We start from the raw sequence: 27,044 nt of genomic DNA on the forward strand, positions 1-27,044 counted from the left end.
ATGAAATCGCAACAGTCTGAAAACAAATAAAAAACAATTTTTTTACCAATTTTTCTGTCTCGAATTTTTTTTAAATAGTAAAAATTGAAATTTGAGGTTATGGCTAGTTTCAGACATAGACAAGTTCATAAAGAAGACTATTAAAAAATTTCAATAAAGCGGTGCAGAAGAACCTAGAAAATTGTGGGTGTCGCTTTGAAAAAAAATTTCCGGCCGAACCAGTTTGGATGTCGGGTCAGCAATATATTGGTAGTCGAAAAAGTATTTTCGTATTTAGTCAATAGATGTCAAACCAAAATGGTAGATATTTGTTTATTAGTATAAATATAAAAAAAATATGTTGAAGTTTGATTAGAAATACGAAAAGACTTTTTCGACTGCCCAATATTTCCGAAAATAATTTGAAAAATTCTCTTGTGGACATATTTTTGAATAGTTAAACTTTGAAAATATAATCGATTTTATTTCTAGACTAGAATACCCACCCCCTCCGGAAATTAAAGGAATAATAATAATTTAATAAACTTGAATAAAATACAATATCAAATATTAAACATACCTGTTAATTTTTAGACAACTTCATTGTTGGATATATGTACATACGTGTCTATGTATTTAATGTGCTGTAATTGAATTTTTTCAGTTTCCTTTTATTAGAAAATATGTATTTAGTAATAATATATGTAGTTTTTCTCGCTTAAAATTCCAAATTCTTGTTTCGTTCGGCATATCCTACTTATTATCTCGCCAATTTTCGCTAAAGCCACTAATATTATTAATATAGGTTCTTATATTGAGGTTATGAGGCCACTATTATATTATGTTAGATTTGATAGTTTTGTGTATTTTAAAAAATCGTAATCAAAGCAAAGACGCCATACAAGAGGGCGCACGGATACGCAATCAGCACTTGTTGATGGTCCATGGAGTAGGCCGTCACGAATAGTTTCGAAGCGGACATAGCGCACCAGAGTATCGCCACACCAGCGACAATCAGTCCCAATGTGCCCCTAAGAAAAGACAAAAAAAATTTCATATAAAAAATATCTATGAAGAGGAATAAAATTTAAATTAAATAACATTTTCAACTTTACTTAAATTTTAAAAAATATAGCTCGACTTTGAAAAAGGATATTAGATGTCTATAGTAGAAATATTTGATAATAAGAGGTTATGCCGCATTTTACGCGCATTTATTTACTTTAATCGGCCGGCGAGAAACTAATTTGCACGCGCTTAATATTGGGACTTTTTGCCGATTGCTTTAATATTTTCAACAATGCTCCGACTAAACGTCGAACGCTCGTGAATAATGAAAGCGTTTCACACTAAATTAACGCACAAAGTCGGAGTAAACTGTAATTGAAAAGGAAACAAGTGACCCTCCGTGAAATTGTGCGAGTGCAAAAAAGTGTGCAGACTTTTTAATTCGCATGAACAACAAAATTATGAGCGTTCAGTGCTGAATACAGCGGCTAAAGCGAAGAACAACAATTAACAACAACAACTACAAATAGCTAAATGTATTGACCCTAGCTAGTATAGACCACACACCAGTGCAGCAGTCAAAAACGTTGAAAAGCACATTGCAAAGCCAGTGGGAGCGATGGATATGGTGTTGATGTTGCCATTGGTTGCACGAATCAGTGTTGGAGATTGGCTTTGCGTTGAACAGCTTCTGAAGTTAATAAAATTGCAAAAGCGCAAAAATTGCAACAAAAAAACAACACAAAACTGCGCCAATAAAAACTATAAAGCCAGTGTGTGCAGAAATCTAAAAGAGCACTAGTGTGCAGGGCAATAGATACGAACTGAATGTTTATACAAGGACGAGGGGGTGCTGATCGGCGGGTGAGCCGGCGCATGTACAGCTAAATTACGCAGCGCATAGCCCGCCAATCTCCTGGGTGTACAATATTTTATTGACTTTACACCAGAGGCGCATTCTGGCCGGCAACAACAACAACTACTACCACCAAAGTGAGTATATATGCAGTTGGCCAGCATGTCTAAAAGTACGTTTGAAGCCAAAAGCGGCAAAAAGCGCACGAAAAATGTTCAAATAGAAAAAAATTAAAAAAAAGAGACAAAAAATGGAAAAGGGGGATAGAGCGAACTGCTCATAGTTGGCCGCATGTGTTGTATCAATTAAACGCGTCTGTTGAAATTTAAAAGCACAGAGACCATCTGGCGCCCAAACGTACATTTACATACATGGAAATTGATTGGAGAAATTGCTAAAGGAAAAATGCAAAAATGCATTTTTAACTGAGTGCAGTCAATAAGCTAGTACATTCATGCTTACGCACACAAAGAGATATGCAGCTAACTGTTTTTATTTACTCACTGTTGGCGGCGTTCACAGTAGAGAATTTCTAGCGTTTTTTATAGGCAAGCGTATGTTGAAAATTTTACTATTTTAGACTGATTTAGACTTTCCACGAATTTTGAGTAAATCCTCAGAAACTCTAAAAGTTAAAAATGAGTCACGGACCAGCGCTTTAACTGTTTATATTACATTAACAGCACAGCACAGCACACACACACAAATTGGCAGTTGGCCTTTGAGCAGTAGCCAGAGGTGCCCGCCAACACCCACATGTACTACATATGTACATATATACATATATACATATATACATTTGTATGCATTTTATGCGCTGAAATTTTTCAATTAACCACGGAAGTTGATGAAGAAGTATTGCGTTTTCTGTTTGCTCCGTTGCGCGCGCATTTTATACAATATTTGTTATGTATACTGTATAATATTTTTTGCATTGTTTCACTGACCATCAGCAATCAATGGAAAACAAATGAAAATGTATACAAAAACTGCCAATAATAACAATTACAGCACAATGGGATGGCGGACCGATGAAAGCTATAAAAACTATTGCATTGTATTAAAGCAAAGAAGCGTGCAGAAGAAACGCGAAGTATGACTCCTACGGTCACAGAAGCACATTTTATGCATGTATGTGTGCGTTTATTTACATAGTATATGTGTGGATGTGTGTATACTCACTGTATGGTGATTAAAACGTTAATGCCGGACAACACCACCATGGGTAGCAAACAATAGCCGAGCACAGAGACCACAGCGCCGAAGGTTACTTGCGCCTGTGTTGCCATCAGCGACAGTAGACAATAAAAGGCGATGCAGCCCATCACACCGATGCCATAAATGTATGAGAATGTTACTTTGCCGCTCTGAAAGCGTCGAATCACCAATATAAGCAGCGCCAGAATCGCGTACACAATGCCATGATGGACAGCGTCCATTCGATTTGTAGGAGGGAGATTGGTGTTGTTGGTCGATTTCGCGTTATGGTGACCGATTGGTGAGTGGCCAGAGGTGCGGTAGCGCGGTGATGGAGAACAGTACGTTATGCGGTTGTTTGTTGCAGGTGTGGTGGAGATTGTATCACCATTATTGTTGAGGTTTTGTTGTTGTGGTACATGCATAGTTGAAGAGAGGAGCACAACGTTATCACCGGAAATAAGAATATTGAAAAGTTTTTCAATTAAAAATTTCATGCAAATATTTAAATGTTTACAACTGTAATATGGTTAAGTTTGTATTACTTTCGAATTTATGTATACACATGTGTATGTATGTATGTTGTCTTATTTTTTATTTAAATGATTTTCAATTCTATAAATAAGTTGCATATTTTTGTAATTATGCTATTTATGAAAATGTGAAAAAAGTACTTACCAAAAGGAGGAAACCACCCAAAGCCAAACAGAACACCAGTGGGCCAGCCATATCTGTATCCTGCAGAATAGTTTGATCGGTGGCACGCAATGGATTTAGGACTGCAAGTGTCTAAAAGCAGTAAGCAACAATTTACAGTTATTTTGAAACAATTTTCTGGCCGTAAAACTTCAATTATTTTCATTTCAATTAAAAATTTTCATGAATGGAGTGGTAGACTTAATAGAAAATATGGTATTGTATATGTTTGTTGTAAACGATAGTGAGGGTACAGAGTCAAGCGCAGGCTTCCTAATGAATGAATACTCCTCATGGACCTCGTAACTGAACTCCATCTGGTATCGCAAAGGACCAAAACTGGTCTGGCATCAGGATGATGTTTTTGTTGTTTTAGCAGGTACCAAGTCCCCGTTAGGATGGTAAGGCTTAGTTAAGTTGTCATCGACGTCATCCAACAATAGGCACAGGAAACGTGCTGTTTCGACGGGGTCGGACCAAAGGGAGAAGGGTGTCAGATGAGTGGGGTTGGTGGGACATGCAAAGAGGTGGCCAGTGTCATGCGGAGACTCATTGCACGCAGGACACACATATGTATATTGGATATGTCGGAGTCTATTCTGGGTAGGTAAGAGTTTAATCTGCTACAATATCCAGAACGAAGTTGCGCAAGAGTCACTCTCGTTTCTCGCGGCAACTCGAGCTCTTCGCCCGCAATGGCTGGTGATTTGACACCGACTATGCCATTCACTGGTGGTTTGACTGAGAGTCGGTGAAGCTGTTAATGGCTTTACTGTGAATGGCGGTCAGTGCTTGTCGAAAGTTTGTTGCGTCCGAAGTCTAGTCTGCGTATTGTCTGATGTCGTCGACGTACATAAGTGAGGAATGACCTCTTGATGTTAGAAACTTATGTCAGCATCAGAGTGATCAGTGGAACCGCTTATCGTGTCTTGCATGACAACTACAAGTTTTGATTTTTTGAAACCCCTAAACTTGCATTGCATTTCTGTACCGAATTCGACGTAATTTTTACAAAATATACATTCGTAAACCCGTTCCCACGACAGTCGGAACTACGTTATCAGAACGGACTCGGAGTTTTTTTAACCGGTCAAAAACTACTAAATCGGCAGAATACTGCCACTACAACAACAATAACAAAGTAAATTTCACAGTTGAATGTGAAACAATTCTAACATGTATTTTTCACGCGAAAGCTCCTCAATTTGTAAAAAAAATTTAATAGGAATACAATGACAATTCGATTTACCATAGCTTGAATTTTTCCACTTGCACGCTTTAGAAAAGAATTTACACGCGTCGCTGCATACGTCCATCTATTGGTGCCCAACTCGCTGGCCCACTGGCGTTATGCTACAATACAGTGCAGCGTCGCCCACACTTTACATTCGTGGACCAAAAATGAGAGTTACAAAAGTTGTAAACGAAATAAAATGGTAGCAATGTGCAACAGCACGAAAACTTTAGCAACAGAACGCGATGCTTGATGTCGGAAAAGTATTACGCACAGTACAAGCGTAGCCACAAAGGGCTGGCCAGCGCAACACAACGTGCAGTACAAAGAGCGCGCGTCCATGCTGATGGAGTTGGTGGTCCACTCTTCTTTTTGCTGTTGCCATTGTTACAGTGCTATGTGTGGCGAGAATTTATTTGTAAAATTTTTAGTCAAACTTTGAAAAATGGAAATTGATGATAAATGGTGTTGCTGACGGCCACAAGCCAACGCTGTGTGTGTATGTGAGTAGAGTATGCACCGAAATCAGCTCACACATGACACTGGGATTATTAGTTGTGACACTGGCTATGTTGGCCGGGCAGCTATGTGCGGGTAACAGCTGTCAACAACGTGTATTGGAAATTGTAGTTTGCCGGGCGGCAAGTGAAAGAGCGCGGGGCTGTAAACAGTCACCGCAACAATAGCACATACATATGTATACATATGTATGTATGTACAAGTACAGTTGAAAAAGAACTTAAAGGCACAACAGCAATAAAATTACTTATTTTTATTCATGCCGGTTTGTTTTACCAGCTTTTTCCTATTGTAGCTTCAGTTGGTAGTTTATCAGAGTGATCAGACAAAAGCAAATATGAATGTACAACTAACGAAGTAAATTTTCAATTATGCAGCACATTTACATACACACACACACTTTTATACGTGCTAGCGTTTTTATTTGCTGCAGCGCTTTTTATTTACAAAAGTTATTAATATTTGGCTTGAAACCCTGGGACTTTTATGCATTTAATCTATGCTCGGAGTAGATTTTAAGCCTCGGGGCAGTTTGCTTTGCATGTTTAGATGCAATATAATTTTGATTCGAATTTAATATTTTACACCATGCGCCCAATATATGAATGTATGGAAAACTATTGACTATGGTTCCTTAAAATTTTCATTAGCCACACATACATACAATATTTTTACTATAATATTAAAATTAAGTTTAAAAATTGAGAATTGCCAATATTATGGTTATACTTTTTGAGGTTAAAAAAATATTGTTCATAAAGTTGAAAAAAAAAATTAGAGTACTGTTAGTTTGACGCCCATTGTAGTTGAATGCAGCGAAAGGAAATTTAAAAATTTTTATTGATTTGAAAAATCTGGTAGAGATTTATTAATTTTTTGTTCATTACCCTGATTCACGTTTCCATTTACCTTCGTAAAATATATTCTGAATGTTATTCTAAAAACAATGTGAATTTAGAAATAAATGGAATATTATATTAAAACTATTTAAGGAATTAGTTGCGTATCGGCATAAGGTTCTAGTTACCATTGTACCTTTATTGCCAATTGTTTTGGATAATTTTGCAATTTTTTTTAATACTGAGTAAGGTATAATCAATGTTTCGAATAAAAGGCATGTCCGAATACTTCACTTACTATATAAAAATATTTAACTTCAATTTTAACATGCTTAATTTTAATTGAATGCAATATTTCTTAGCATAGTTCGAGATAATAGTTTTTAAGGTAGAAAATTCATAAAAATTAATAATATTCGATTAGTTACTACAAAAGCTCAAAACACAAGTATTTCTTTATGGTTGTACTGTCAGAAAACATTATCCAAAAGATTTTCTGGAATTGCCCAGTTGACAGTTTCCGTACCAGGAGAACGTAAAATGTAGTTCGGTTTTCGATTCGGTTCATAACTCGATTTCGAGTTGCGGAAAATTGTATACTAGTAAGTGGTCCATTTTACTTATTCTGATATAATTTTAACTTTTTTTTATTGGAAGTAACTTAATATATTTCTATTTATTGTAAATAAGAATACTTTTATAAAAACGAATTTAATATCAGCTCATACGAGATTGAATAATAAAAACTCGTAAACAGAATTGGTGATGAAATTACTTACCTTGAGAAAGATATGATGCGGATTTATTCCTAATTCTGGAAATACATATTTTAATCAATAATTTAATTTTTTTAAATATTTCTCATACAACCTTCCAACAAAGGCGGCTCATCATCAAAATCATTTCCCGTGCCACCAGGCTTGAAACCAGAATCTTGGTCGTAAGATTGATTTACGTAGGCATTAGGATCATAGAAGCCGCCAAGACCTTGACTAGCGCCTCCATAGCTAGCATCGTAATTGGGTGGTACGGAGGCTTCGGTATTGTCAAAAGTTTGAAAATTTCTAAAAGCAATTGAGAATTTATAAACAAATTGTTTATTTGAAAATTATATTCCATATATACATACAATTCTTGGCCAAATTCTGGAACTTCGAAGTTATATGACTGATCTCCGCCGCTGGCATAGTAATCATTTGGAGCACCCGTGCCACTGCTATATGACATTTTTCGCTTAATTAGGAAAAACTTGTAAATATTAGTTGTATCGCATGAAAGAATAAAAGCCACAATCTGTGCCCATTTATGTCTTTAACAGTGATTCGGAATCTATTGTAATATTTGCTTACTTACCTTATGAGTTGCAAGTGGATAAAATTAAAGTTAGTTGAAGGTGTATTTGAACAATATTTTTGAATATATTCAAATAACTATATTTATAATTCAATAAATATTATCTTTAAAATATAAAACCGGACTTCAATTTGTAGTTGTCAGTTCAGACACGTCAATAGACCAGCGAACAGCTGAGTCACAGGGTGTCGTGTATTATCAGAAATAAGACACAGTCACAGTAATACAATAAGCACATTAGTGTATTTTTATTCAAAACTATGTCTGAGATATTTATATTTATAAATTGATGAAATATTTAATTAATCAAAAAAAGTAAAAGTCTAAGTTAAAACCAAACTTTTAAAAATCATAAATTTTCTTGGATACTCTGAGTATTATGAATTGAATTCAAAACGAAAAAGTTTCAAAACAAAAAATGTTCAGCGATAACCTAGAAATACTATTGCTTTTGTATTGTTTACTATAAGTCAGCGATGTATATATATTTATATGTACGAGTATTCATATATCTGGAAACCTTTCTTTTATTCAACGTCATTGATTGGACGTCGGAATAAAAGAGGTGTACTTTATTTTTCCCTTACCCGCCACCTAAAAATAATAAAAACCCCGGTAAGCGTTATTGTTTTTTATTTATTAACATGGATAATACATACGCATAAACATTCGCTTTAATCTCTATGTAAACTGTTTTATTTTACAATAAATAAATAACCTAGAACAGTCAAACAGAAAGCAAATAAAATTGTTTGCTTTTAGAAACGCTAAAGACGATTTTCAAGCCCTTTAGGTCTTAATATTTACATATAACAAACAACACAAAAAAATAAAATTTTCAATAGTATTTAACTGGTCTTAACATTTTAAAAATACATAAATCCATTAGACGCATATACATATGTATAAGAGTTATACGAAAATTAAATTATTTGCCAAATTCTTTGAAATGTAACAATTACTTTTAAATATTCGTTTGTTTAATTTAGTTATTAATTGCGGTAACAGTTGCTCATAATGTTCATATATATGTATATGTAAATAGTTTTGTTTTTTTGTAGTTGAAGTTTCTTTGGTTCGTTTGCTTATACATTTGTTATTTATTAGCCACTAGTTATTGTTCGTCTTTCACAGGTGATTCGTTTCCGTTCTCACCATACTTCCCATTATACTGTTTAAGATATATTAACACTTGCTTAAAGGACATTAAGAGGTAAATTAAGGGTGAATACTATTTTGTATATTTATGTTTAAACTGATCCTAAGTTTATTTCCACAAATATTACGATAACACGTAATGACTAGTTGAAATGACTAGCTGTAAATATGTAAATATGTCAGTTATACGCTAAATGGATTAACTGAAATATTTCGATGGTTTGCTTAAACCGAAATTCTTTACTTTATATTACTTGGCTTTGGATGTAGTTTTTGTATTTAGCTTTCCCTCCTCCTTTTCAGAGACTTAGTCTTCTAGATTTCTAAAAGCTTGCTGTAAGTCTTCGTGAAGTTGTTCATAGTCCGCTTTGATTTTCGCCTCGCCATCCTTGACTGGATCCTGTGATCAATTCATTGTAAGAAAATCAATCGTCTATATATCCGACTTAAATATAAATATCATCCCAAAATTACCTTAAATTTCATTGAAGACAGCTGGTAGAGGATATTTCCCATCGCATCACGTATTACATTCCATGTGATTTTGTTGTCTGATTGGGCAGTGGATTCTACAGCATGGCGAGCGAGCTCATAGAAGGCCAACATATTTCTTAACATACCCACTGTCTTGTAAAATGGACACACACGATCATATGGCGAGTATGAGTTTTGTTGTAGGAAGTCATCTTTCACTAATTTTGCCACTTCCAATGTAATTTTATCAGTTTCAGCTAGAGATGCTTTGCCCACCAGTTGTACAATCTCAGAGAGATCCTCTTCCTCTTGTAAAATTTCTTTAACTTTTGTACGAAGTGGTACAAATTCGGGGAAATTCTTATCGTAATATTCATCCAGGGCGCGCATGTACTTCGAGTAGGAAATCAACCAATTGATCGAAGGGAAATGCTTACGCTGAGCCAATTTCTTATCCAAACCCCAGAACACTTGTACGATGCCCAAAGTGGCGGATGTGACAGGATCTGAGAAATCACCACCAGGAGGCGATACAGCACCGACAATGGAGACGGAGCCTTCGCGTTCTGGATTACCTAAACATTTGACGCGTCCAGCACGCTCGTAGAAGGAAGCGAGACGAGCACCCAAGTAGGCGGGGTAACCAGAATCGGCAGGCATTTCAGCCAAACGGCCGGAAATTTCACGCAGCGCTTCTGCCCAACGTGAAGTAGAGTCAGCCATCATAGCAACATTGTAGCCCATATCTCGGAAATATTCTGAAAGTGTGATACCGGTGTAAATGGAGGCCTCACGAGCTGCGACAGGCATGTTGGAGGTGTTCGCAACCAACGCAGTACGCTTCATAATCGATTCAACGACTCCATCAATTTCACAAGTAAGTTCGGGAAAATCACGAAGTACTTCAGACATTTCATTGCCACGCTCACCGCAACCAACGTAAATAATGACATCGGAATTCGAATATTTAGAGAGCGCCTGCAGATAAACGAGTGTGTGAATCATATAATTCTAGAAATCCTCAAATGAAAATCTTACCTGGGAAATTACAGTTTTACCGCAACCAAAAGCTCCTGGTATTGCCGTAGTACCACCTTGTACGCAAGGAAACAGTGAATCCAAAACACGTTGTCCTGTAAATAGTGGGTGGTTTGCAGGTAGCTTTTCGGTAACTGGACGAGGCTGACGTACTGGCCATACTTGCAACATGGTATGTTTGGTGATTTCACCATCGAATTCCGTTTCCAGAATCACATCTTCCACTGTGTAATTACCGGCTGGCGCAATATATCGTACAGTACCCTTGCAACGAGGTCCAACAATCAAACGATGCTTTACAAGCGTATTCTCATGAACGATACCGTAAAGATCACCGCCAGTAATATGAGAACCGACACGCACATTTGTCGGATTGAAATCCCAAGCTTCAGTACGCGAAAGCGAAGGAATATTCACACCTTTTGGTATATAAATCGAACCGCTACTCTCGCCAATATCCTTAAGTGGACGTTGTATACCATCAAAAATGCTACCCAAAATGCCAGGCCCCAATTCAACCGATAGGGGTTTACCGGTCCTCAAAACTGGGTCGCCAACAGTTACGCCCGAAGTTTCTTCGTACACTTGGATGGTGGCCATATCGCCTTCCAGTCGAATAATTTCACCGACCAGTTCGTAATAACCCACACGTACCAACTCGTACATAGCCGATCCTGACATACGCTCCGCAGTAACAACTAAACAAAATAAAATTAAACATTTTGAATAAAGATTTTTGATCAAAGGCACATAGTTTCATTATTTCTCTTTTATATTTTATGTTTGCACTGTAAATTTATTAAACACTACACAAGTCATCCAACTTCAATCACACTCGCATTCACATGTACTGTTATAATTTTATAATCTATTACTCACCGGGACCGGAAACGGCGAAGACGCGACCATATTGAGACTCTCGCTCCTCGTCTTGATAGCACTTCAAAGTCGACATATTTTATATTTCCTGGAAAACAGTATTCCAAAATATTAGCATGAGAAACTTTAGATAACATCAAAGGATTGAGTAATATTTGATTATCGATTTTTCCGCTTGCACAACTACATCACTTGCTTTTTTGTTTTGTACCGAAATTAGAGAACTTTATTAGGAGAGCACTTGAAGTACTAATGAAGATTCATATTCATAAATTAGTAAAGGTACTTGTACTTAATTGTATATTCACATTTTTCAAATGTCATTATTATTAGGCCAAAGCATTTTAATTATCTCCTCTCCCCTCACATGTATACAAATGTATTCAGCGAAAATATACGCAACGTACTCTACATCGTTCACGCACTCTCTTCCTCAATTATTTCTCTGCTACAGTTCGCTCTTTTGCTCTCTTAAATTTCGCAATTGGATAAAAGAAAATTCGATTTTTCACCATTTGGCACTTGCAATTTTTCACCCATTGCACTTGTTGGAAATTACCAAACTTAAATTCTACTTTTCACCAGCAAAAAGTACACTATTTCCATCGAAAATATTACAAAATTGTAGAAGAAGTATTAAATTAACTTCTTTTGGCTTTTATTCGTTACAAAACTAATGGGAAATAAGGAAAATGTGGATCACAAAAACCACTTACTTTCGTATGGTGTGTACGTAAAGTTTTCCGCTGACTAAAATACACGATGGACTGGACTGAACTAAACTGAATATGAATGGCAGCGATATTTTCGAGTATAGTGAAAATTTAGCTAAAAGAAGGATGAAAAATCGATGCCGAAGTGTGCCAAAACAGCATTTTTAGTACAAATAATCGGGGTCGAAATTAGACCTTATTTATTTTTATATGAATATTTAATAAACTTTATGTCAATTTTCAAGACCTAATGAATAAATAACTTTATTAAGTAGAATATGTTATTTTAAAAAACAACAAATAAATTCTTCATAATTTATATTTTTAAACTACAAAATCAAATGCTGAACTGGAGATATGCCAATATCATTGATATTAGAAATATTATTGCATAAGGAATCATATAACTTATTGTCAATCTGAAGATGATAGAGTCGATGTACAGAATTAACAATAAAAATAATACAATTTTATTATATTTGATTATAAAAAAAAATAAAAATTATAAAATTGGCATAGCTAGTAGCTATCCACTGGCAGTTCTTTGTGAATACCCAACATATTTATTTTTATTGTTTGTACATTTAAATACTTATACATATGTATGTATATATTCAACTTATGCTGCTTACTCAATTTACAGTTATTTGTTGGAAATGCTTCAAAGACTTTCGGATTAATGCATTTTTTTGCTGGTTTCAGTCGTAACACGTTGTTTTGCATAATTATTTTGTAGTCATTGTTATATCTTCGTTTTGGTTTTTTGTTAATACATCGAAATTATGTTGAATTTTTATAGCAATATCCTTCAAAAGTCCCAAGAACCCAAATCAAAAATATCAAATACGCGATTCAAGAGATATTCAGTGTATAGAAACAATGGCTCTATTGAAAGTGTAAATATAAAAAGTGTGTTGGTGCATATGCAGGTAGGCTTGTGCATATTATTTTTAGAAAGCTTAAAATATTTGTTATAAAAAATTAAATAATCTAATCACATTTTATAAAATTAATCATTAATATGTCTTTACGGTGTGTATCGGTTAGTTTCTCAGCTAATTCCTTCAGTGCACTAAAATTTCGGTTTATGACTTGCTGGATACCTTCTTTTCAAATAACCGGTTTTAAAGTTGAAAATATTAATGACATCTCTGAGCCATTGCACAGCTGATGGAAAACTGACACAAACAAATAAATATTCACTCATTCCTTTTGACTTTATTTATTAAAAAAACTAAGAAGTAATCAAATAATTATAGGCGAAGGTAGAAGAAAGTGGAATACAGAAAGTTGCAACGTTCAAAGTTTTCAGATAAAATATATTTATTTGTTGTGTTTTAGGAAAAGTTAGTATAGAAAAAAATTGAAATAAATTCAGAACAATGATGGTAAGCTAAGTGTGCATTTATTTTATATGCCGTAAATCTGATTCCAGTATTTTCATAAAAAAAAAACATTTTCTGATATCAGTGACCACTTGCATGAGTCAAAGACATCCTCCCTTTTTTATTTTCATACGCCTATACAGCCGTTTATCAATATCTTTTGTTCATTTTTTGTTGAGCATAAGACCAGATAAGACTGAAATTACAACTGGTATAAGTATTTTTACAAAATTGTCCTCAAAATCTGATTTTTCAGGACGGAACGGATGACTTAGCAACAGTTGAAAATCTGGCTAAAAGTACGCCACTCGGCGTAGAAAATAGCATTTCAACCAACAATCCAACAATAATGGAAGTTTCTTCTCCTAATACACAACGGGAAACCGAAGGCGGAAATCCTTTAGCAACTAATACAAATAACGGCAGTGGTACTGTCACCTCCGAGTCGTCTTCATCAGCAATCACACCTGCTGCGCTCGCGGAAAATACTTTGCATGTGGAAATTTCCGATGCTTTGAGTGAAAAGGATAAAGTTAAGTTTACCGTGCACACACGAACAACCTTGCCCGGTTTTGTGAAGCAAGACAATAATGTGGTACGTCAGCACGAGGAATTTGTTTGGTTGCACGACCGTTTCGAAGAAAATGAAGAATATGCCGGTTATATTGTAAGTTTATAATAATTATCGAGCAGAAACGATATAAATAATTTTAATTAAATAGATACCACCATGCCCGCCACGCCCCGACTTCGATGCCTCGCGAGAAAAATTACAGCGGCTTGGAGAGGGCGAAGGCAATATGACAAAGGAAGAATTTAAGAAAATGAAGTCCGAACTCGAAGCGTAAGTACTGAAATCAAGAATAATATTATTTAATGATTACATTTTTACTTTTAAGCGAATACTTGGCCACCTTCAAGAAAACAGTAGCCATGCATGAAGTTTTCTTGCGCCGACTCGCAAATCATCCGGTATTTCGTGTAGATCAGCATTTAAAAGTGTTCCTAGAGTATGACCAGGACCTGTGTGCAAAGCCGCGTAAGAAAATGGCTATTTTCGGTGGTTTTGTTAAGTCATTAGGAAAGACGACAGACGAAATATTAATGAGTGCAACAGTTCGAGACGTAAATGATTTCTTTGAAAATGAGCTACAATTTCTCATTGAATATCATGGGCATCTGCGTGATGCTGCCGTACGAACTGAGAAAATGACGCAACGTCATAAAGAAGTCAGTGAATGCCACCAAAAAATCTCAAACGCGTTAATGCAACTATCAACCGCAGAAAAAGGAAGCATGGAAACCTTTTGTGCTAAATCAGCCGAAATCTTTGAAAAAATTAAGGTAGGAATTATGTTTGAATTGAATGGAATAATATTAGCAAATGTAAAATTTCAAATATAATTTCAAACTCATTTTTAGAACTTGGAAGCACGAGTCTCTAGCGATCAGGACTTGAAGCTCGGGGATACATTGCGTTACTACCAGCGGGACAGCGATGCAGCAAAAGCACTCTTAATTCGTCGTTTACGTTGTTTAGCCGCATATGAGGCGGCCAATCGTAATTTAGAGAAAGCGCGTGCCAAAAATAAGGACGTTCATGCTGTAAGAAATCTCGCCAATATTAATTCCATAAAATTCTTTCCACTCGCCTATTTGCTATTATAACGTTAATTGATTTTACATAGTCTGCATTTTTATAGTCTCCTCCACTGTTTACTATTGTGTATTTTGTCATTGTATTATTCGCGCAATTTATTTAATTTATTCACGGTTTTAATTATTTATAACTTTTTGTACTAGTTCAATATTTAAATGAAAACTTTCTATTCACACTTTTTAAATGCAAACTATACAAAAACCAAACAAACTGCTTTCAACGAATTCATATGCAGCCTTTGGATGTTCAAGAGGTACTTGGTGTATTATTTTTTTACTCATATTATATGTAACTGTATACACATTATACTATATTCTAATGTATTTTTGTTTTGCATTGCCAATCCCTATTAATTATAACACCCATTATTGAAAAACTAAAACGCACCAAAGACCACACAAAATTATCCAGTACTCAGATACAACTAATTAACACTACGCATGCTTGAAAGAGTTCAAAACAACCGATTTTATCTGCTTCATAAAATTATACAAATATTTATATTTCTTTCATTGCTTGTGAAAATAGGCTGAAGCAGCCCAAGCAGAGGCCTGTGAGAAATTCGAATCGATGTCCGCTTGTGGAAAGGAAGAATTAGTTGGATTTCGCAATCGCCGCGTAGCTGCCTTCAAGAAAGGGTACAATATTTTGAATTGTAAGATAAGTATATACAGTTATTGCAATTATTTTAAATTACAGGTTGGTTGAACTAGCTGAACTGGAGATCAAGCACGCACGCACTCAATATGAATATTTACGCCAATCTCTTTTGGCGCTGAAAGAAATTGCCTGAACTGTTGACTTGTACTTGTTATATTCTTCTCAACATCCTTATACATTTATACATCATATTTACATATATACGCCACGCAAAATATATTAAAGCCACATAATAATTACGAATATTAGCTTATATACGATATGTAATATATTATGTATACAGCTGAAGTATTTCTCAAATTGTATTATTGTTCTAAACCAAATTTACGTATTGATTTTTGTATGACGAAATAACGATAAATTACGATTTTCTAAAATTATTTGATACTGTTCTGCATTCGAATATCATTCCAAAGTGCTTGATTTTTCTTAATTTCAAATAAAAGTATTTACAGTATATTGTGAATTAAAACGCTTTTAAATTAGTCCTCCAAAAGCAAAAAAAGTCGGCAAGTTGTTATTAGTAGTAAGAATATTAAATCACATCGTAGATATCTAATCAATGTTCCTGGAAACATCAAATCACAAAAAAAAGGTTGGTTGACCTCTTTTCATACACACATATTTAATTGGCAATGTGTACATACATACACACTTAAATATTAGGCACAATGAACCCTGGCAACCATAACAACAACATTTCATATCTATTGAATTATTTGATTCCCGTTATACGTCAGAAACAAGCAAAATTCGTTTATTTTTTCTAATTTTATTGTAAAAATATTCTGTATTGCATTTTTATTGTAAGCATAGTTGACTTTTGAAAATGAATGACTTTGGATTCATCGATTACAAAAAGCCAAGTGATGAGTGTAAGGACGATATGCGTACCTCCACATATCGGAGTCATGTCTATATGACAGACACGATGATGGGGAACCATATGCATGCCAAATTCAAAGAACCAAAACCGTATAGCATAGACCCAACCTTGGAGAAACTGCGCACCAGCGACTACAAAGCCAATTATACATGGAAAGTAAGTAAATATTGTAATTCTGCAAATAGTGTGTATTTTACTATGTTTTGGTTTACAGTATGATGACCCAAATAAAGTGATTAATCCCTCGCTTGGTCCAAAAGTGCAACTAATGAAAAATTACGAAGATCGACGTCTACGTTTCATCAGTCGTCCAATGCGACCAGCCTGCAGCACCATGCACCAAGATTTTCTTTGGAATCCTAAAGCAGCACCTGTACCACCTACGCCTATAGCTTTACCCTCCCCTGTGGCGGCTTCTAAAGTCGTCATTAATCGTGCTAAACCGAGTTTTTCAAAATTACTCGATCCCGCAGCAACCACGTCACGCCTCTCATTTGTCCATTACACGCCCGCTGAGTTGATGGGTAGCGTGGCGCGACATGACAATATAACATTTTGGAATTGGCCTAAATATAATACGCAAATCAAGCGTGTTTTCCCCGGACGCGATGACACTCAATGCGATGACAAAGCTGCAAGGGAATGCCCAAAACGCCATTGTGAGTTCCCCAGCTTGGTACAACATGTGCCCAACTCTGGCATGACAACGGAGGTGCGTGCCAATTACATTGAGCCAATTAAACGCACAATCGACTTTGAAACTGCACACATACACAATCGTTTGGTATACGAGCCAGTAACACCGTTATCGAAGGAAACCGAATACAAGGTGTACGGTTCCGGCGAGCGAACACTGAAATATGTCTAAAAAATATCTAACTCTTATTCAAATGCTTATATTAAAGTACCGTTATTTTCAGAATAAATCGTATGGTTATACACTTATATACAAATTTATTGTTTATTTGTTGTTACTTTTAGTATTTTATTGCTGCTTATAAAAGAGCTTTTGCACTCGCATGTTTGCCGTACGTCCATGCAATTATATAATAATCTGAATATGCTAAGTTGAAGTTTTATGTTTACAAATTTAAGCTAGTAAAAATATGTTATTAAGATCCGTGCTTCTTGTTTGTATGTTAATCATAAAAACCACAATAGCTGTGATATCCAAGTTATTTCACATTGAAGTATGTAAATTAATGACTCTGAATGATAACATTGTTTATAATTTACAGGTAACCGGCGATAACATGAACCTATGAATGTTCAATTGAACTGAAAATAGTTTTTTAGTATCATTTCTTTTAATAGTATTGTAAAATAATGATTTCGATATTTTTCTGTTATGAACAAATATTGGGTAGGCGAAAAAGTCTTTTCGTATAATAGTTTTTAGCATAATTTTATGCTCCAAATCGTTTGAAGAAAATTTTAGAGCCTGCTCAATATAATAGATATTCATGTAGGCAAGCATAATGCACTACTGTGCAAAAAATTTTAATTGTACAAAAAGTTGTTTAATTTGGCACCAATCTTATTTTCGAAGTTTAGATAAAGATTACGAAATTTAAAACCACTAAAACCCGTTGGGGTTCAAGGTTTTCAAGTTATTAAATTTGCAAGGCTTATCGCCTTTCATCAGAGATAAAACGAATTGCATTCAAGTGAGTGAAAGTCATGGTTTTTCAGAATTTTGCTCTTTAACCCGCTTTCTTGATAGCTGAAAATATTGCTACTATTTCTATAAAAAAAATACAAACGAGTCAAAATTAATATTGGGCACAATATACATCTGTATATACATATAATATGCACACAATTTTAAATAAAATTAAACATTTATGTGTATTTATGATTAGTACAAAATCACACTTCATCTAAACTATTTGCTATTGCCAGTTTCTAATAAATATACATACATACATACATATGTACATATGTATACATTAAACCATTATTATTGCCAGCAATAACGGTATAAGTGAGGTCCATAGTTTGATATGATTAAAGAGTAACTATTGATTAAAATATTTGCCTTTCCATTATGTAATTAATCAATTCTTTTTATACGTGCGAAATCCATGAGGCAGCAGATTATAGATGGATGTCGACAGCACCAGATCTTCGTCAGACTTCGCAACATTGACTTGCGATTTTGTAATGAATAGTGGTATATCGTTAGGCGCAAACTCCATTATAAATTGTCGACACACGCCACACGGCGTTGTGAAGGCGTCCTCTTGATAAGCGACCACTGCACCTGCAACAAACTCGAGGTATCCCTCAGAAACGGCTTTGCTGATGGCGGTGCGTTCAGCACACGATGTGGGCGTGAAACTGGCGTTTTCAATATTACAACCTGCAAAGATGCGATTGTCTTTCGTGCGGAAAGCAGCACCAACGTAGAAGTTACTGTATTGTACATAGGCGTGCTTCTGGACTGCAATCGCTGCTTGTATCAGTTCTTTAGTAGGTTCATCTGCAAATTAACACATATGGACTTACTTTACATACATATATAAATATACGTACATAAATAACAAAATGTTCTAAAGCCAAATGTTTAACTGCAAGCATTCAATTAACAACAGTTAGGCGGTTGAAAGGCATTCACTCACCCAAATCACCGTATTTTTCGATGTGCTCAACAAATTCTGGTTTCTTCAAACCCGTCACCTGGTATATGTCCATTTTATGGAAAAGTTGATATATTATTCAATATCTATTTTAAAATTTCAAGAGCACAATTTCGCACGAACTTTGAAAATCAACGAGGCTGGTGTGCGTTGCGTATATTCTCCTCAAAGTATGATCACCAACTGAATGATTTGTATTTTGTTTCGCAGTCACCTTTCTGGCCAAAAAACTAATTAGTATAAAAAGCTATTTGTAGTTTCTTTCTTCTTCAAGCGTTCTTCTCTCCTTATCAATGCTTTCTCTATAAACAAATACAGATAAACGGTAGACATTAAATACAATAGTGCCGTGTATTTGCTGAGAAAGTTCGGAGAGTGCAATTGAGCCACCACCAAAAGCGGTGGAAAATCAAGATAACAGCCAACTATGCATTGGTAGATGTAGGTGTGTGTTCTTATACAAAAAGTTAGTACATGCTGTGTGGCAAGAATGATGAGTAATTTCATTGTAAAGTTTTCTTTAGCTTTTAAAAATCTAAATACGCTTATATCTTAGCATTTCGATTCATAAAACCGCACTATTCGTACATACTATATATGTATGTATGTAGGTATGTCCAGTCCATAATTTAGCTTTGTTTACATTAAATTCAATGCATGGAAATTGAATTCGCAGTTCGAATTTCCGGTTTAAAGGCAGATCTACTACGTTTCCGTTCCATAGTATCCCAATTCGGATTCAATCATAAGAGCAAATAAATTATTTAAATAAGAAATGAAAGCTGATGCCATTAAAATACATATAAAAAAAGTTTTTTAAATTTAATAAATTCATTGATATATTAAAAAATATGGTAAATGCATTATAATAGTTCATCCAAAGGTAGATTTTTAACAATGTTGTTGATTGTTGTTTACAATTATTACTATATCAATTTATTTATTTCCCAGAAAAGAAAAGCTGCGAGGCAACAGATCCCGAATACTTGTGACTAGAACATGTAGCGGTGGACAAGCTGGTTTGGCACAATATAGAGGGAAATCTCTTTGCATAGCAAATTCAGCTAGGAATTGCCGGCAAACTCCACATGGAGTGGTAAATCCGCTCTCTTGCTGTGCCACCACTGCGCAGGCAACGAAATCGCGCTTCCCATCGCTAACCGCCTTGCAAGCAGCAGTACGTTCGGCGCATATTCCCGCCGGATATGCACCGTTTTCTATGTTGCAACCTGTATAAATTGATCCATCTCCCGTTTGTATAGCTGCGCCCACTTGAAATTTGCTGTACGGGCAATAAGCCATTCGCCGCGCCTCTATAGCTGCTCTTATTAGTTCTTGAGCGTCCGGAGCTGGAAAACCAAGTACAAAAAAATTAGTCACTTGGAATTTGTAGTTGAACGTATGTACATATGTACCTAATTCCTTGAAGTCACGTACTTGCTTATCTGCATTGGTATTATATACTATGACGCGTGGCATTATTTAAACAATAACACATATGTATATATGTAAATAATATATCCGAAATCTCTTTGTTGAATTCACGTATATTTTAGATTGCTACAAACATTCACAAAAAATATATTGAAACAATAGTGTCGAACTTTGATAGACTGTTTAAAAAAATTAAAAAAATATTGATCTGTTTTTCAACGATTGTTTACAAAAATGTGTGATAAGTTTACTTAAGATGCAAAGTACTAAATATTGTTGATAATTTCATTGTTTCCATGTTTTTATTCCTAAACATTATACACTCGGCAACCCTGCAAGTGTTTTTGTTTTCTTTGCTTTCAACGTGCTCCGCGATGTTTTATTCGTTTATTCCCTTTCTGATCTTCTAAACAAAATAGTGAATATTCGTTTAAATAAAGTTACAAATTCTTTTTGCAATTTTTGTTATCGTTAATGAATTGTGCTTATTGTAATCGAACTCTTGCTGAGGACGAAGATTGTCTTGAGTGCGTAGAATGTGATTCTGTGGTACATGCAAAGTGCTTACGCACGTGTCGGCCTGGTGATTTATTAGGTGATGTTTTCTTCGATTTCACCTGTGCGGCGTGCATGAATTTGCAAAATGATGCGCCTTCTACCTCAATGTCGGCTAAAACCGCAGCTCCACGCGAAAATTTCGTGCGTCAGCGTTTGTCCTGGTTCATGATTGTGGTTTTGACACTATACAATTTATCTGTGAAATCGAAAGGCCTTAGCCATCATGGCTTCTTCCATTGGCGCTCGCATATCGTGAGTTTTATCAATAAGAATTGGGACTTTTTAATGGAACCAGGAACGTAAGTAACCATTTCATCCTCTATTATAATTAATATTAAATATATGATTAAATGGCTCGCATGTAGACGACGACGCAAGAATTGGTTCGGTTCCATCTCCGGTAACTTATCACATTACAGCCCCGAGTTTTTTTTATCCGGCCAAGAAACTATCCAGAAATCAGGTTGGTGGCGTCTTGCTCAGTCTAATTTAACTCCAAAAGCTATTCACAAAAAATGTAAGTACACAGAAGAAAACAAGATTACCTACAGAATTAATCATGTTTATACGATGTTGCAGATGAAGAATTTAGTCAGAAGCGTTCACAAATGCGGAATGACAAAAAAATCCATGAGGATATTGATAGCGCTGATGACCAACAGGAAAGCAAGCGCAGACGCCGTAATGATTCCGATGATGACTTGATACCCATAGCTGATGGATGCAGCCGTACTATGTATTATTTTAAAATTTAAATATCTAAATTTTTTTTAAATAATTATTAATATTCCTTTTCAGACCATATATGGGCCGCACACCTAAAATAGCGAAGCAGCTTAATATAGTTGATGATGATATTAAAAACTTACAACAACAACAACCACTTAACACCGTTCAGTCAAGTTTAATGGACTTTTTGGCAGAAAATTTAGCTAACTACGATTTATTCAATTCATTGCCGAATATTTCCACAGACACTCTCGGTGGTGGAGATGAAAAAACTGATTTTCTTCCACTACTTGAAACTCACAATGATAACGCAAATATTTTCAATCCATTGGAAGCGAAAAGCAAAATTAGTCCTGATGTCACTAATGCAAATACGAAGGAGCCTATAGCTGATAAATTCAAAAGCTTCTACAATTCAGACGATCACCATGAACAAAAATTGTCCACATTAGAAGCCTCCGAACAATTGTAATTTTGTAAATTATTATAAAATTCCATTATCTACAGTATATTAATATCTTTGCAGGTGTCAAGAAGATTCTATGCAAACGCCATCTGAGTACAGTAATGATCCAGATGACGATGATGAATACCAACCGCGCATAGTACAAGTAACCAATTTTCAACAGCTCAACCAGTCTCCAAGAAAAGAGCTTAGCAGCTCAGTAGGTGAACAACCTTTGCTATCTCAGTTAGATCACACAATCAAAAAAGAGATAAAATCTGAGGCAGAACAATCAGAAAGCGAAGATGCCACAGGCAAAGCTAAGCGAACAGTTGAGAATCCTGAGTCGGATAATGAGGCTGAGGAAACTACGACCGTTATGAGTGTTTGCAAACCTAGTCTTTTCACAAAAATACCACGGCGAAACTGGCCATGGTTGATAGAAGAAGATGAGGTATCTGAGGATCATATAGACAGCCAAACCATTGAAAAGAAGCCATTTCAGGAAAATGAAAGGTACATAGTTTAACAAAAAATAAAAATTTCATTTTATTAAAATGTTATAATGACCATTACAGTTTAATAATGATGAGTGAATACGAAGAGACCGAACTTTTATTGAAGCTTCGTAAAATATTCGATATGGAAGAAAAATGCAAAATTGATATTCCCGCCTATGTACGACGTTTCTACAGAAAACTTTGTGTGCGTGAATGGAAACGTGAACATGGCAAGTCACTTTTCAACTTAGACGATCAAATAAATGGCAAGAACAGTGATTTACTAGCAAACGAAGCCAAAGCACAAATCATTGATAGATATCAGGTATATTGAAGATTGATAAGTAATGGATATAAGAGATGTTAGAAATGTTAGAAAAGATTAAGGCTCGCTTCCTCAAAACTCTTGCAGCTTATATCGCTTTCTTCGGACAACATACGCAAATCGTTCTACGCACGAATCGCGGGATCTTTTGACTACGAAATGTTTGAATCGCCTTATTCCCACCGAATTTTACATCCGTTCATCTACAGAGATAAGGAAATAGCTCCGCCTTGGTTGAAGGTATACTTTTATCATATTAAGTTTGGGATATTCTTAGATGAAATTTCTACTTTTCAGCTAATGTGCGAGCTCCAATTTACTGTTAATAAACAGTATCCGTTTCGCTCAACAATTGATTTTTGTTATGTGCGTCCTAATCACATTGCTGCAGTCAACGCTTTACTGCAAACAACCTTTTGGCCTGGGATCGACAGTAAGACAAAAGTGAATTTAATTCTCACACATCTAACACGTAATTGTTTTATGATTTCATAGTGTCTGAATGCCTAAGCTATCCGGATTACAGTGTGGTAGCGCTCTACAAAAAGTTGGTGGTCGGTTGTGGTTTTCTTGTACCTGATGTCGGTTTCAACGAGGCATACATTTCCTTTATGGCCGTTCGACCCAATTGGCAACGTTGCGGCATAGGTACTTTTATGCTGTATCATCTTATACAGGTAACCAATTTCTTGAAATTTCATCTGGGTCTTGAAACAAACACTATATTTTTTTATTTTCTTTAGACTTGTATGTCAAAGGACATAACGCTGCATGTATCCGCCTCTAATCCCGCCGTTGTGCTATACCAAAAATTCGGCTTTAAAATAGAGGAAGTAATACTCGATTTTTATGAGAAATATTTACCCATCAATTCTAAGCAGAGTCGAACTGCTTTCTTTCTAAGACTTTTGAGGTCATAGCATTGCTACTGTATTTGAATCATAACTTATACAAATAAAATAAAAAAAATATTATATTTTTGTAAACGGTGAGTTAAATTGTCTTGTATTAAACATAGTTAAACGAACCTTAAGTTATTTAAAACCGGATGACAAAATGTTTAGAATTTACTACAGCTTACAGGTGTTGTATTAACTTAAGCAAATATTTTCTCCTCTCGTCTCTTCTTAGTGACCACTGTGCCCGGCTTATGCTGTGCATCTGGATGATTCATGAGCTCTGGTGGACAAATCGACACCGGGCTAGCCATTACACATTGTTTAAGGTCATAGAATAGAGCGCTGTCATCTTTGGTAACAAATGATATCGCTACACCATTCTTGCCCGCACGTCCTGTACGACCAATACGATGTGTGTAATCTTCAATTGTTTTCGCCATATCATAATTGATGACTAGAGAAACATCTTTGATATCAATACCACGACCAGCGACATCTGTTGCGACGAGCATATCTTTGGCACCAGACTTAAGTGCTGCAAGTGCATATTCACGTTGCTCTTGTCCTTTTCCGCCGTGAAGCGTACAGGAATTGTAGCCCAATTTCTCCAAACCTTTGGCCAAAACATCGGCGCCCTTCTTTTGATTGACGAAAATGATGACTGGCGGTTCGATTCCCTTGGAAAGTATTTCCATCAATTTCTTACGCTTATCGTGTTCTCCCATCATGAATACGATTTGTTCGGTACGTTCGGTTGGCTTGCCTACTGAACCAATGTACACAGTCGCTGGTCGCCGCAAATATGATCTTGCCAAACGTTCCACAGCTGGGGGCATAGTAGCTGTAAACATAACAGTTTGTCTAAAAAGAATTAAACAAAAAAGTGACTTCAATAACATTTAAGTATAACATTAAATAATGAGAAACACTAACCTATATTTCTTTTTAGAGTAGAAGTTTTCCATCAATTTACTCGCATCTTCAGCTTCCTCACTGTCGGGTTTTAAGTTTGTGACCGGCATGTATTCAAGAATCTTTTGTACATCGGGTTCGAAACCCATATCAATCATACGATCTGCTTCATCCAATACTATATATGTACATTGGCTCAAAACTAGGTATCGGTTTTCCAAAACATCGATTAATCGACCAGGTGTTGCAATAACAATTTCACAACCCAAACGGAGGCGAAAGCCCTGCTCTTCACGTGATAAACCACCTACCACAACCACCGTTCGAATACCCAGTGGTTGACCAAATTTGATTGTTTCTTCTTCTATTTGTTGTGCCAATTCGCGTGTTGGTGCCATTATGATAGCGTATGGTCCTTGGTCTGCATCTTCAAGTCGTTCTATTTTTGGTAGTGATTGAATCCATGATAGCAGAGGTATAAGAAATGCTAGAGTTTTACCAGAACCAGTTTCTGCAACACCAATGATGTCGCGATTTTGCAAACCAATTGGTATTGCTTGGCGTTGAATAGGTGTAGGTTCTTTATATCCCACTTTATCAATAATTTCTATTATTTCTTTTGGAAAACCTGATTCCGCCCAACTGCGTATTGGATTCGGAATCTTACCACCTTTAATAGTAATATTGTAATCTTCTCTGAATATACGCCAATCGCGTTCGGTCATCTCTTCATGAGCTTTTTCAGACCAATGCCGATCATCCCATTTTTGCTTGTCTTCTTTACGTTTTACCTTCTTTAGACGCACCTTCTCTTGCTCCTTCTCGGCTTCTGTACGTCGTTTTTCTAATAGATCTCCATAAAACTTACTCTGTGTACGCTTTTGTTCTTTGATATCGATTCCAGCAACATTACCACGACCGAAAAATTGTACGTGATGTCGTTCTTTATATAAGTTGTTATAATCAATAGAAGTGTCTTCTCCAGCATCCCAATCGAACACAAATTTGCGATCATTAAGTCTTCGTACACGTCGCTTTTTCTTTATAATACCTAAATAGCGTTCACGTATCGCTTCCAACTCCTTTTCTTTATCCTTGTGTGAAAGGTCTTCGGCGCGTTTACTATCTCTATCCCTATCCTTGTCTCTGTCTCTCTCTCGTTCCCTATCTCGATCCCTGTCCCTATCTCTTCCTTTTTCTCGGTCACGACGATCATAATCTCGTTCACGGTCCTTCCGATCCATTCTTTCATTTTTAAGTTGTGTGTGTGAAATCCCATTATTGGCTGTATCGGTTCCAGCAATTGCAGCAGCAGTTGCAGCACTTTGAGCAATTCGCATAGCAGCTACTTCCTCCTGACGTCGTTTCAAGGCTTCGGCAGCTCTTTGTTCTTTAGTCAGGAACACAGGCTTGCTCCTTGTTTCCTCTTCCTTTTTCTTCTTTTCAAGTAGCTCTTCTAGTGACAGCGGTTCCTTCTTAGTCGATTTGTTCTTGTCGTCTTGCAATTTGACATCTTCCAGTTCCAAATCTTCTTTGATGTTCGGTTTTTTCTCTTCTTTTTCATCTTTCACTTTTTCTTCTAAACGACGTTTGTCTGGGACCTTATCTCGATCTCTTCCTCGAGACCTAGAGCGGGGTCTGCGTTCCTTTTCTCGTTCCCGTTCCCGGTCGCGGCCACGATCTCGGTCACGCTCCCGTTCATAATCCCTATCACGGTCACGCTCCCGTTCTCTCTCTCGGTCTCTATCCCGGCGTTCCCTTGAATGTGAGCGGCGTCTTTTATCATTGACCATACTTTCCTGCCCAAATTTAACTTTCTATGAAAACACGGAATTGATAATAAGAAAATGAATGAAAAACGTTTATAAACTACACTGCTGTTCCGTTGACAAATCTATGACATTTCAATTCATCTTCTTTTCACACTGCAAATCACAATAGCACAAAAGCGAAATATTTTGACACCCTTGGTGGTTTCCAAATGTATATTTCAAAAATCATTGACAAGTCCAAAACTTTCCCACATTGCGTTAAAATTTTTACAAAACTTTTACTCTTCTCAGTTTATA

The 27,044-nt window shown here is 35.9% G+C and overlaps 8 protein-coding genes across 11 annotated transcripts; 3 read left to right on the forward strand and 5 right to left on the reverse strand.

Moving 5' to 3' along the window:
• Positions 1-629: 629 nt before the first annotated feature.
• On the reverse strand, positions 630-7,844 carry LOC126753622 (protein YIPF5). 2 transcript variants are annotated; one of them, XM_050465217.1, is made up of 7 exons: positions 7,682-7,844; positions 7,458-7,576; positions 7,199-7,392; positions 7,108-7,142; positions 3,719-3,829; positions 3,026-3,210; positions 630-1,010 (listed from the first exon to the last, which is right to left on the reverse strand). In XM_050465217.1, exons 2-7 carry the CDS (start codon positions 7,553-7,555, stop codon positions 848-850), a joined length of 786 nt encoding a protein of 261 aa, XP_050321174.1. In that variant the 5' UTR covers positions 7,556-7,576; positions 7,682-7,844; the 3' UTR covers positions 630-847. The 2 variants fall into 2 exon arrangements, with proteins under 2 accessions (XP_050321174.1, XP_050321173.1); XM_050465216.1 differs by having other exon boundaries at positions 7,458-7,561; positions 7,682-7,843.
• A 453-nt stretch (positions 7,845-8,297) lies between these two features.
• On the reverse strand, positions 8,298-12,060 carry LOC126754141 (V-type proton ATPase catalytic subunit A). The gene is made up of 5 exons (XM_050466067.1): positions 11,947-12,060; positions 11,231-11,318; positions 10,352-11,049; positions 9,314-10,291; positions 8,298-9,239 (listed from the first exon to the last, which is right to left on the reverse strand). Exons 2-5 carry the CDS (start codon positions 11,304-11,306, stop codon positions 9,147-9,149), a joined length of 1,845 nt encoding a protein of 614 aa, XP_050322024.1. The 5' UTR covers positions 11,307-11,318; positions 11,947-12,060; the 3' UTR covers positions 8,298-9,146.
• A 648-nt stretch (positions 12,061-12,708) lies between these two features.
• Positions 12,709-15,887, forward strand: LOC126754142 (sorting nexin-6). 3 transcript variants are annotated; one of them, XM_050466068.1, is made up of 8 exons: positions 12,709-12,872; positions 13,585-13,995; positions 14,051-14,172; positions 14,228-14,672; positions 14,751-14,933; positions 15,224-15,241; positions 15,517-15,626; positions 15,688-15,887. In XM_050466068.1, exons 1-8 carry the CDS (start codon positions 12,726-12,728, stop codon positions 15,779-15,781), a joined length of 1,530 nt encoding a protein of 509 aa, XP_050322025.1. In that variant the 5' UTR covers positions 12,709-12,725; the 3' UTR covers positions 15,782-15,887. The 3 variants fall into 3 exon arrangements, with proteins under 3 accessions (XP_050322025.1, XP_050322027.1, XP_050322028.1); XM_050466071.1 differs by lacking the exon at positions 12,709-12,872 and adding an exon at positions 13,180-13,331; XM_050466070.1 differs by lacking the exon at positions 15,224-15,241 and having other exon boundaries at positions 12,710-12,872.
• Positions 15,888-16,182: 295 nt separating this feature from the next.
• Positions 16,183-17,486, forward strand: LOC126754143 (uncharacterized). Its single transcript, XM_050466072.1, has 3 exons — positions 16,183-16,243; positions 16,465-16,690; positions 16,749-17,486. The coding sequence occupies exons 2-3, from the start codon at positions 16,478-16,480 to the stop codon at positions 17,400-17,402; spliced, it is 867 nt and encodes a 288-aa protein (XP_050322029.1). The 5' UTR covers positions 16,183-16,243; positions 16,465-16,477; the 3' UTR covers positions 17,403-17,486.
• On the reverse strand, positions 17,469-19,390 carry LOC126754144 (cytidine deaminase-like). The gene is made up of 2 exons (XM_050466073.1): positions 19,156-19,390; positions 17,469-19,016 (listed from the first exon to the last, which is right to left on the reverse strand). The coding sequence occupies exons 1-2, from the start codon at positions 19,226-19,228 to the stop codon at positions 18,592-18,594; spliced, it is 498 nt and encodes a 165-aa protein (XP_050322030.1). The 5' UTR covers positions 19,229-19,390; the 3' UTR covers positions 17,469-18,591.
• Positions 19,391-20,033: 643 nt separating this feature from the next.
• Positions 20,034-20,800, reverse strand: LOC126752422 (cytidine deaminase-like). The gene is made up of 2 exons (XM_050463200.1): positions 20,589-20,800; positions 20,034-20,522 (listed from the first exon to the last, which is right to left on the reverse strand). Exons 1-2 carry the CDS (start codon positions 20,650-20,652, stop codon positions 20,110-20,112), a joined length of 477 nt encoding a protein of 158 aa, XP_050319157.1. The 5' UTR covers positions 20,653-20,800; the 3' UTR covers positions 20,034-20,109.
• Positions 20,801-20,959: 159 nt separating this feature from the next.
• Positions 20,960-24,162, forward strand: LOC126752252 (cysteine-rich protein 2-binding protein). The gene is made up of 10 exons (XM_050462926.1): positions 20,960-21,464; positions 21,531-21,682; positions 21,745-21,901; positions 21,964-22,362; positions 22,421-22,855; positions 22,918-23,164; positions 23,252-23,404; positions 23,462-23,597; positions 23,660-23,841; positions 23,908-24,162. The coding sequence occupies exons 1-10, from the start codon at positions 21,082-21,084 to the stop codon at positions 24,082-24,084; spliced, it is 2,421 nt and encodes an 806-aa protein (XP_050318883.1). The 5' UTR covers positions 20,960-21,081; the 3' UTR covers positions 24,085-24,162.
• On the reverse strand, positions 24,122-26,874 carry LOC126752250 (probable ATP-dependent RNA helicase DDX23). Its single transcript, XM_050462925.1, has 2 exons — positions 24,997-26,874; positions 24,122-24,924 (listed from the first exon to the last, which is right to left on the reverse strand). The coding sequence occupies exons 1-2, from the start codon at positions 26,766-26,768 to the stop codon at positions 24,261-24,263; spliced, it is 2,436 nt and encodes an 811-aa protein (XP_050318882.1). The 5' UTR covers positions 26,769-26,874; the 3' UTR covers positions 24,122-24,260.
• Positions 26,875-27,044: the final 170 nt, after the last annotated feature.

The sequence above is a fragment of the Bactrocera neohumeralis genome, chromosome 3, assembly GCF_024586455.1.
Source record: "Bactrocera neohumeralis isolate Rockhampton chromosome 3, APGP_CSIRO_Bneo_wtdbg2-racon-allhic-juicebox.fasta_v2, whole genome shotgun sequence".
NCBI classification, from domain to species: domain Eukaryota; kingdom Metazoa; phylum Arthropoda; class Insecta; order Diptera; family Tephritidae; genus Bactrocera; species Bactrocera neohumeralis.

Excerpts from the sequence above, each read along its gene's own strand:
- LOC126753622 (XM_050465217.1), bottom strand. The coding sequence starts at position 7,555 with ATGTCATATAGCAGTGGCACGGGTGCTCCAAATGATTACTATGCCAGC. Across the intron at positions 7,143-7,198 it reads TGAGCCGCCTTTGTTGGAAG|AATTAGGAATAAATCCGCAT; the intron begins GTTGTATGAGAA and ends ATGTATTTCCAG. Across the intron at positions 1,011-3,025 it reads AACGTTTTAATCACCATACA|GGGCACATTGGGACTGATTG; the intron begins GTGAGTATACAC and ends GTCTTTTCTTAG.
- LOC126754141 (XM_050466067.1), bottom strand. The coding sequence starts at position 11,306 with ATGTCGACTTTGAAGTGCTATCAAGACGAGGAGCGAGAGTCTCAATAT. Across the intron at positions 11,050-11,230 it reads CTTCGCCGTTTCCGGTCCCG|TTGTTACTGCGGAGCGTATG; the intron begins GTGAGTAATAGA and ends TATTTTGTTTAG. Across the intron at positions 9,240-9,313 it reads TGTCTTCAATGAAATTTAAG|GATCCAGTCAAGGATGGCGA; the intron begins GTAATTTTGGGA and ends AATTGATCACAG.
- LOC126754142 (XM_050466068.1), top strand. The coding sequence starts at position 12,726 with ATGTTGAATTTTTATAGCAATATCCTTCAAAAGTCCCAAGAACCCAAA. Across the intron at positions 13,996-14,050 it reads AAGAATATGCCGGTTATATT|ATACCACCATGCCCGCCACG; the intron begins GTAAGTTTATAA and ends TTAATTAAATAG. Across the intron at positions 14,673-14,750 it reads AAATCTTTGAAAAAATTAAG|AACTTGGAAGCACGAGTCTC; the intron begins GTAGGAATTATG and ends ACTCATTTTTAG.
- LOC126754143 (XM_050466072.1), top strand. The coding sequence starts at position 16,478 with ATGAATGACTTTGGATTCATCGATTACAAAAAGCCAAGTGATGAGTGT. Across the intron at positions 16,691-16,748 it reads AAGCCAATTATACATGGAAA|TATGATGACCCAAATAAAGT; the intron begins GTAAGTAAATAT and ends TTTGGTTTACAG.
- LOC126754144 (XM_050466073.1), bottom strand. The coding sequence starts at position 19,228 with ATGGACATATACCAGGTGACGGGTTTGAAGAAACCAGAATTTGTTGAG. Across the intron at positions 19,017-19,155 it reads CGAAAAATACGGTGATTTGG|ATGAACCTACTAAAGAACTG; the intron begins GTGAGTGAATGC and ends GTTAATTTGCAG.
- LOC126752422 (XM_050463200.1), bottom strand. The coding sequence starts at position 20,652 with ATGCCACGCGTCATAGTATATAATACCAATGCAGATAAGCAAGTACGT. Across the intron at positions 20,523-20,588 it reads ACGTGACTTCAAGGAATTAG|CTCCGGACGCTCAAGAACTA; the intron begins GTACATATGTAC and ends TTGGTTTTCCAG.
- LOC126752252 (XM_050462926.1), top strand. The coding sequence starts at position 21,082 with ATGAATTGTGCTTATTGTAATCGAACTCTTGCTGAGGACGAAGATTGT. Across the intron at positions 21,902-21,963 it reads GATGGATGCAGCCGTACTAT|ACCATATATGGGCCGCACAC; the intron begins GTATTATTTTAA and ends ATTCCTTTTCAG. Across the intron at positions 23,405-23,461 it reads TAGCTCCGCCTTGGTTGAAG|CTAATGTGCGAGCTCCAATT; the intron begins GTATACTTTTAT and ends TCTACTTTTCAG.
- LOC126752250 (XM_050462925.1), bottom strand. The coding sequence starts at position 26,768 with ATGGTCAATGATAAAAGACGCCGCTCACATTCAAGGGAACGCCGGGAT. Across the intron at positions 24,925-24,996 it reads TACTCTAAAAAGAAATATAG|ACAAACTGTTATGTTTACAG; the intron begins GTTAGTGTTTCT and ends AATTCTTTTTAG.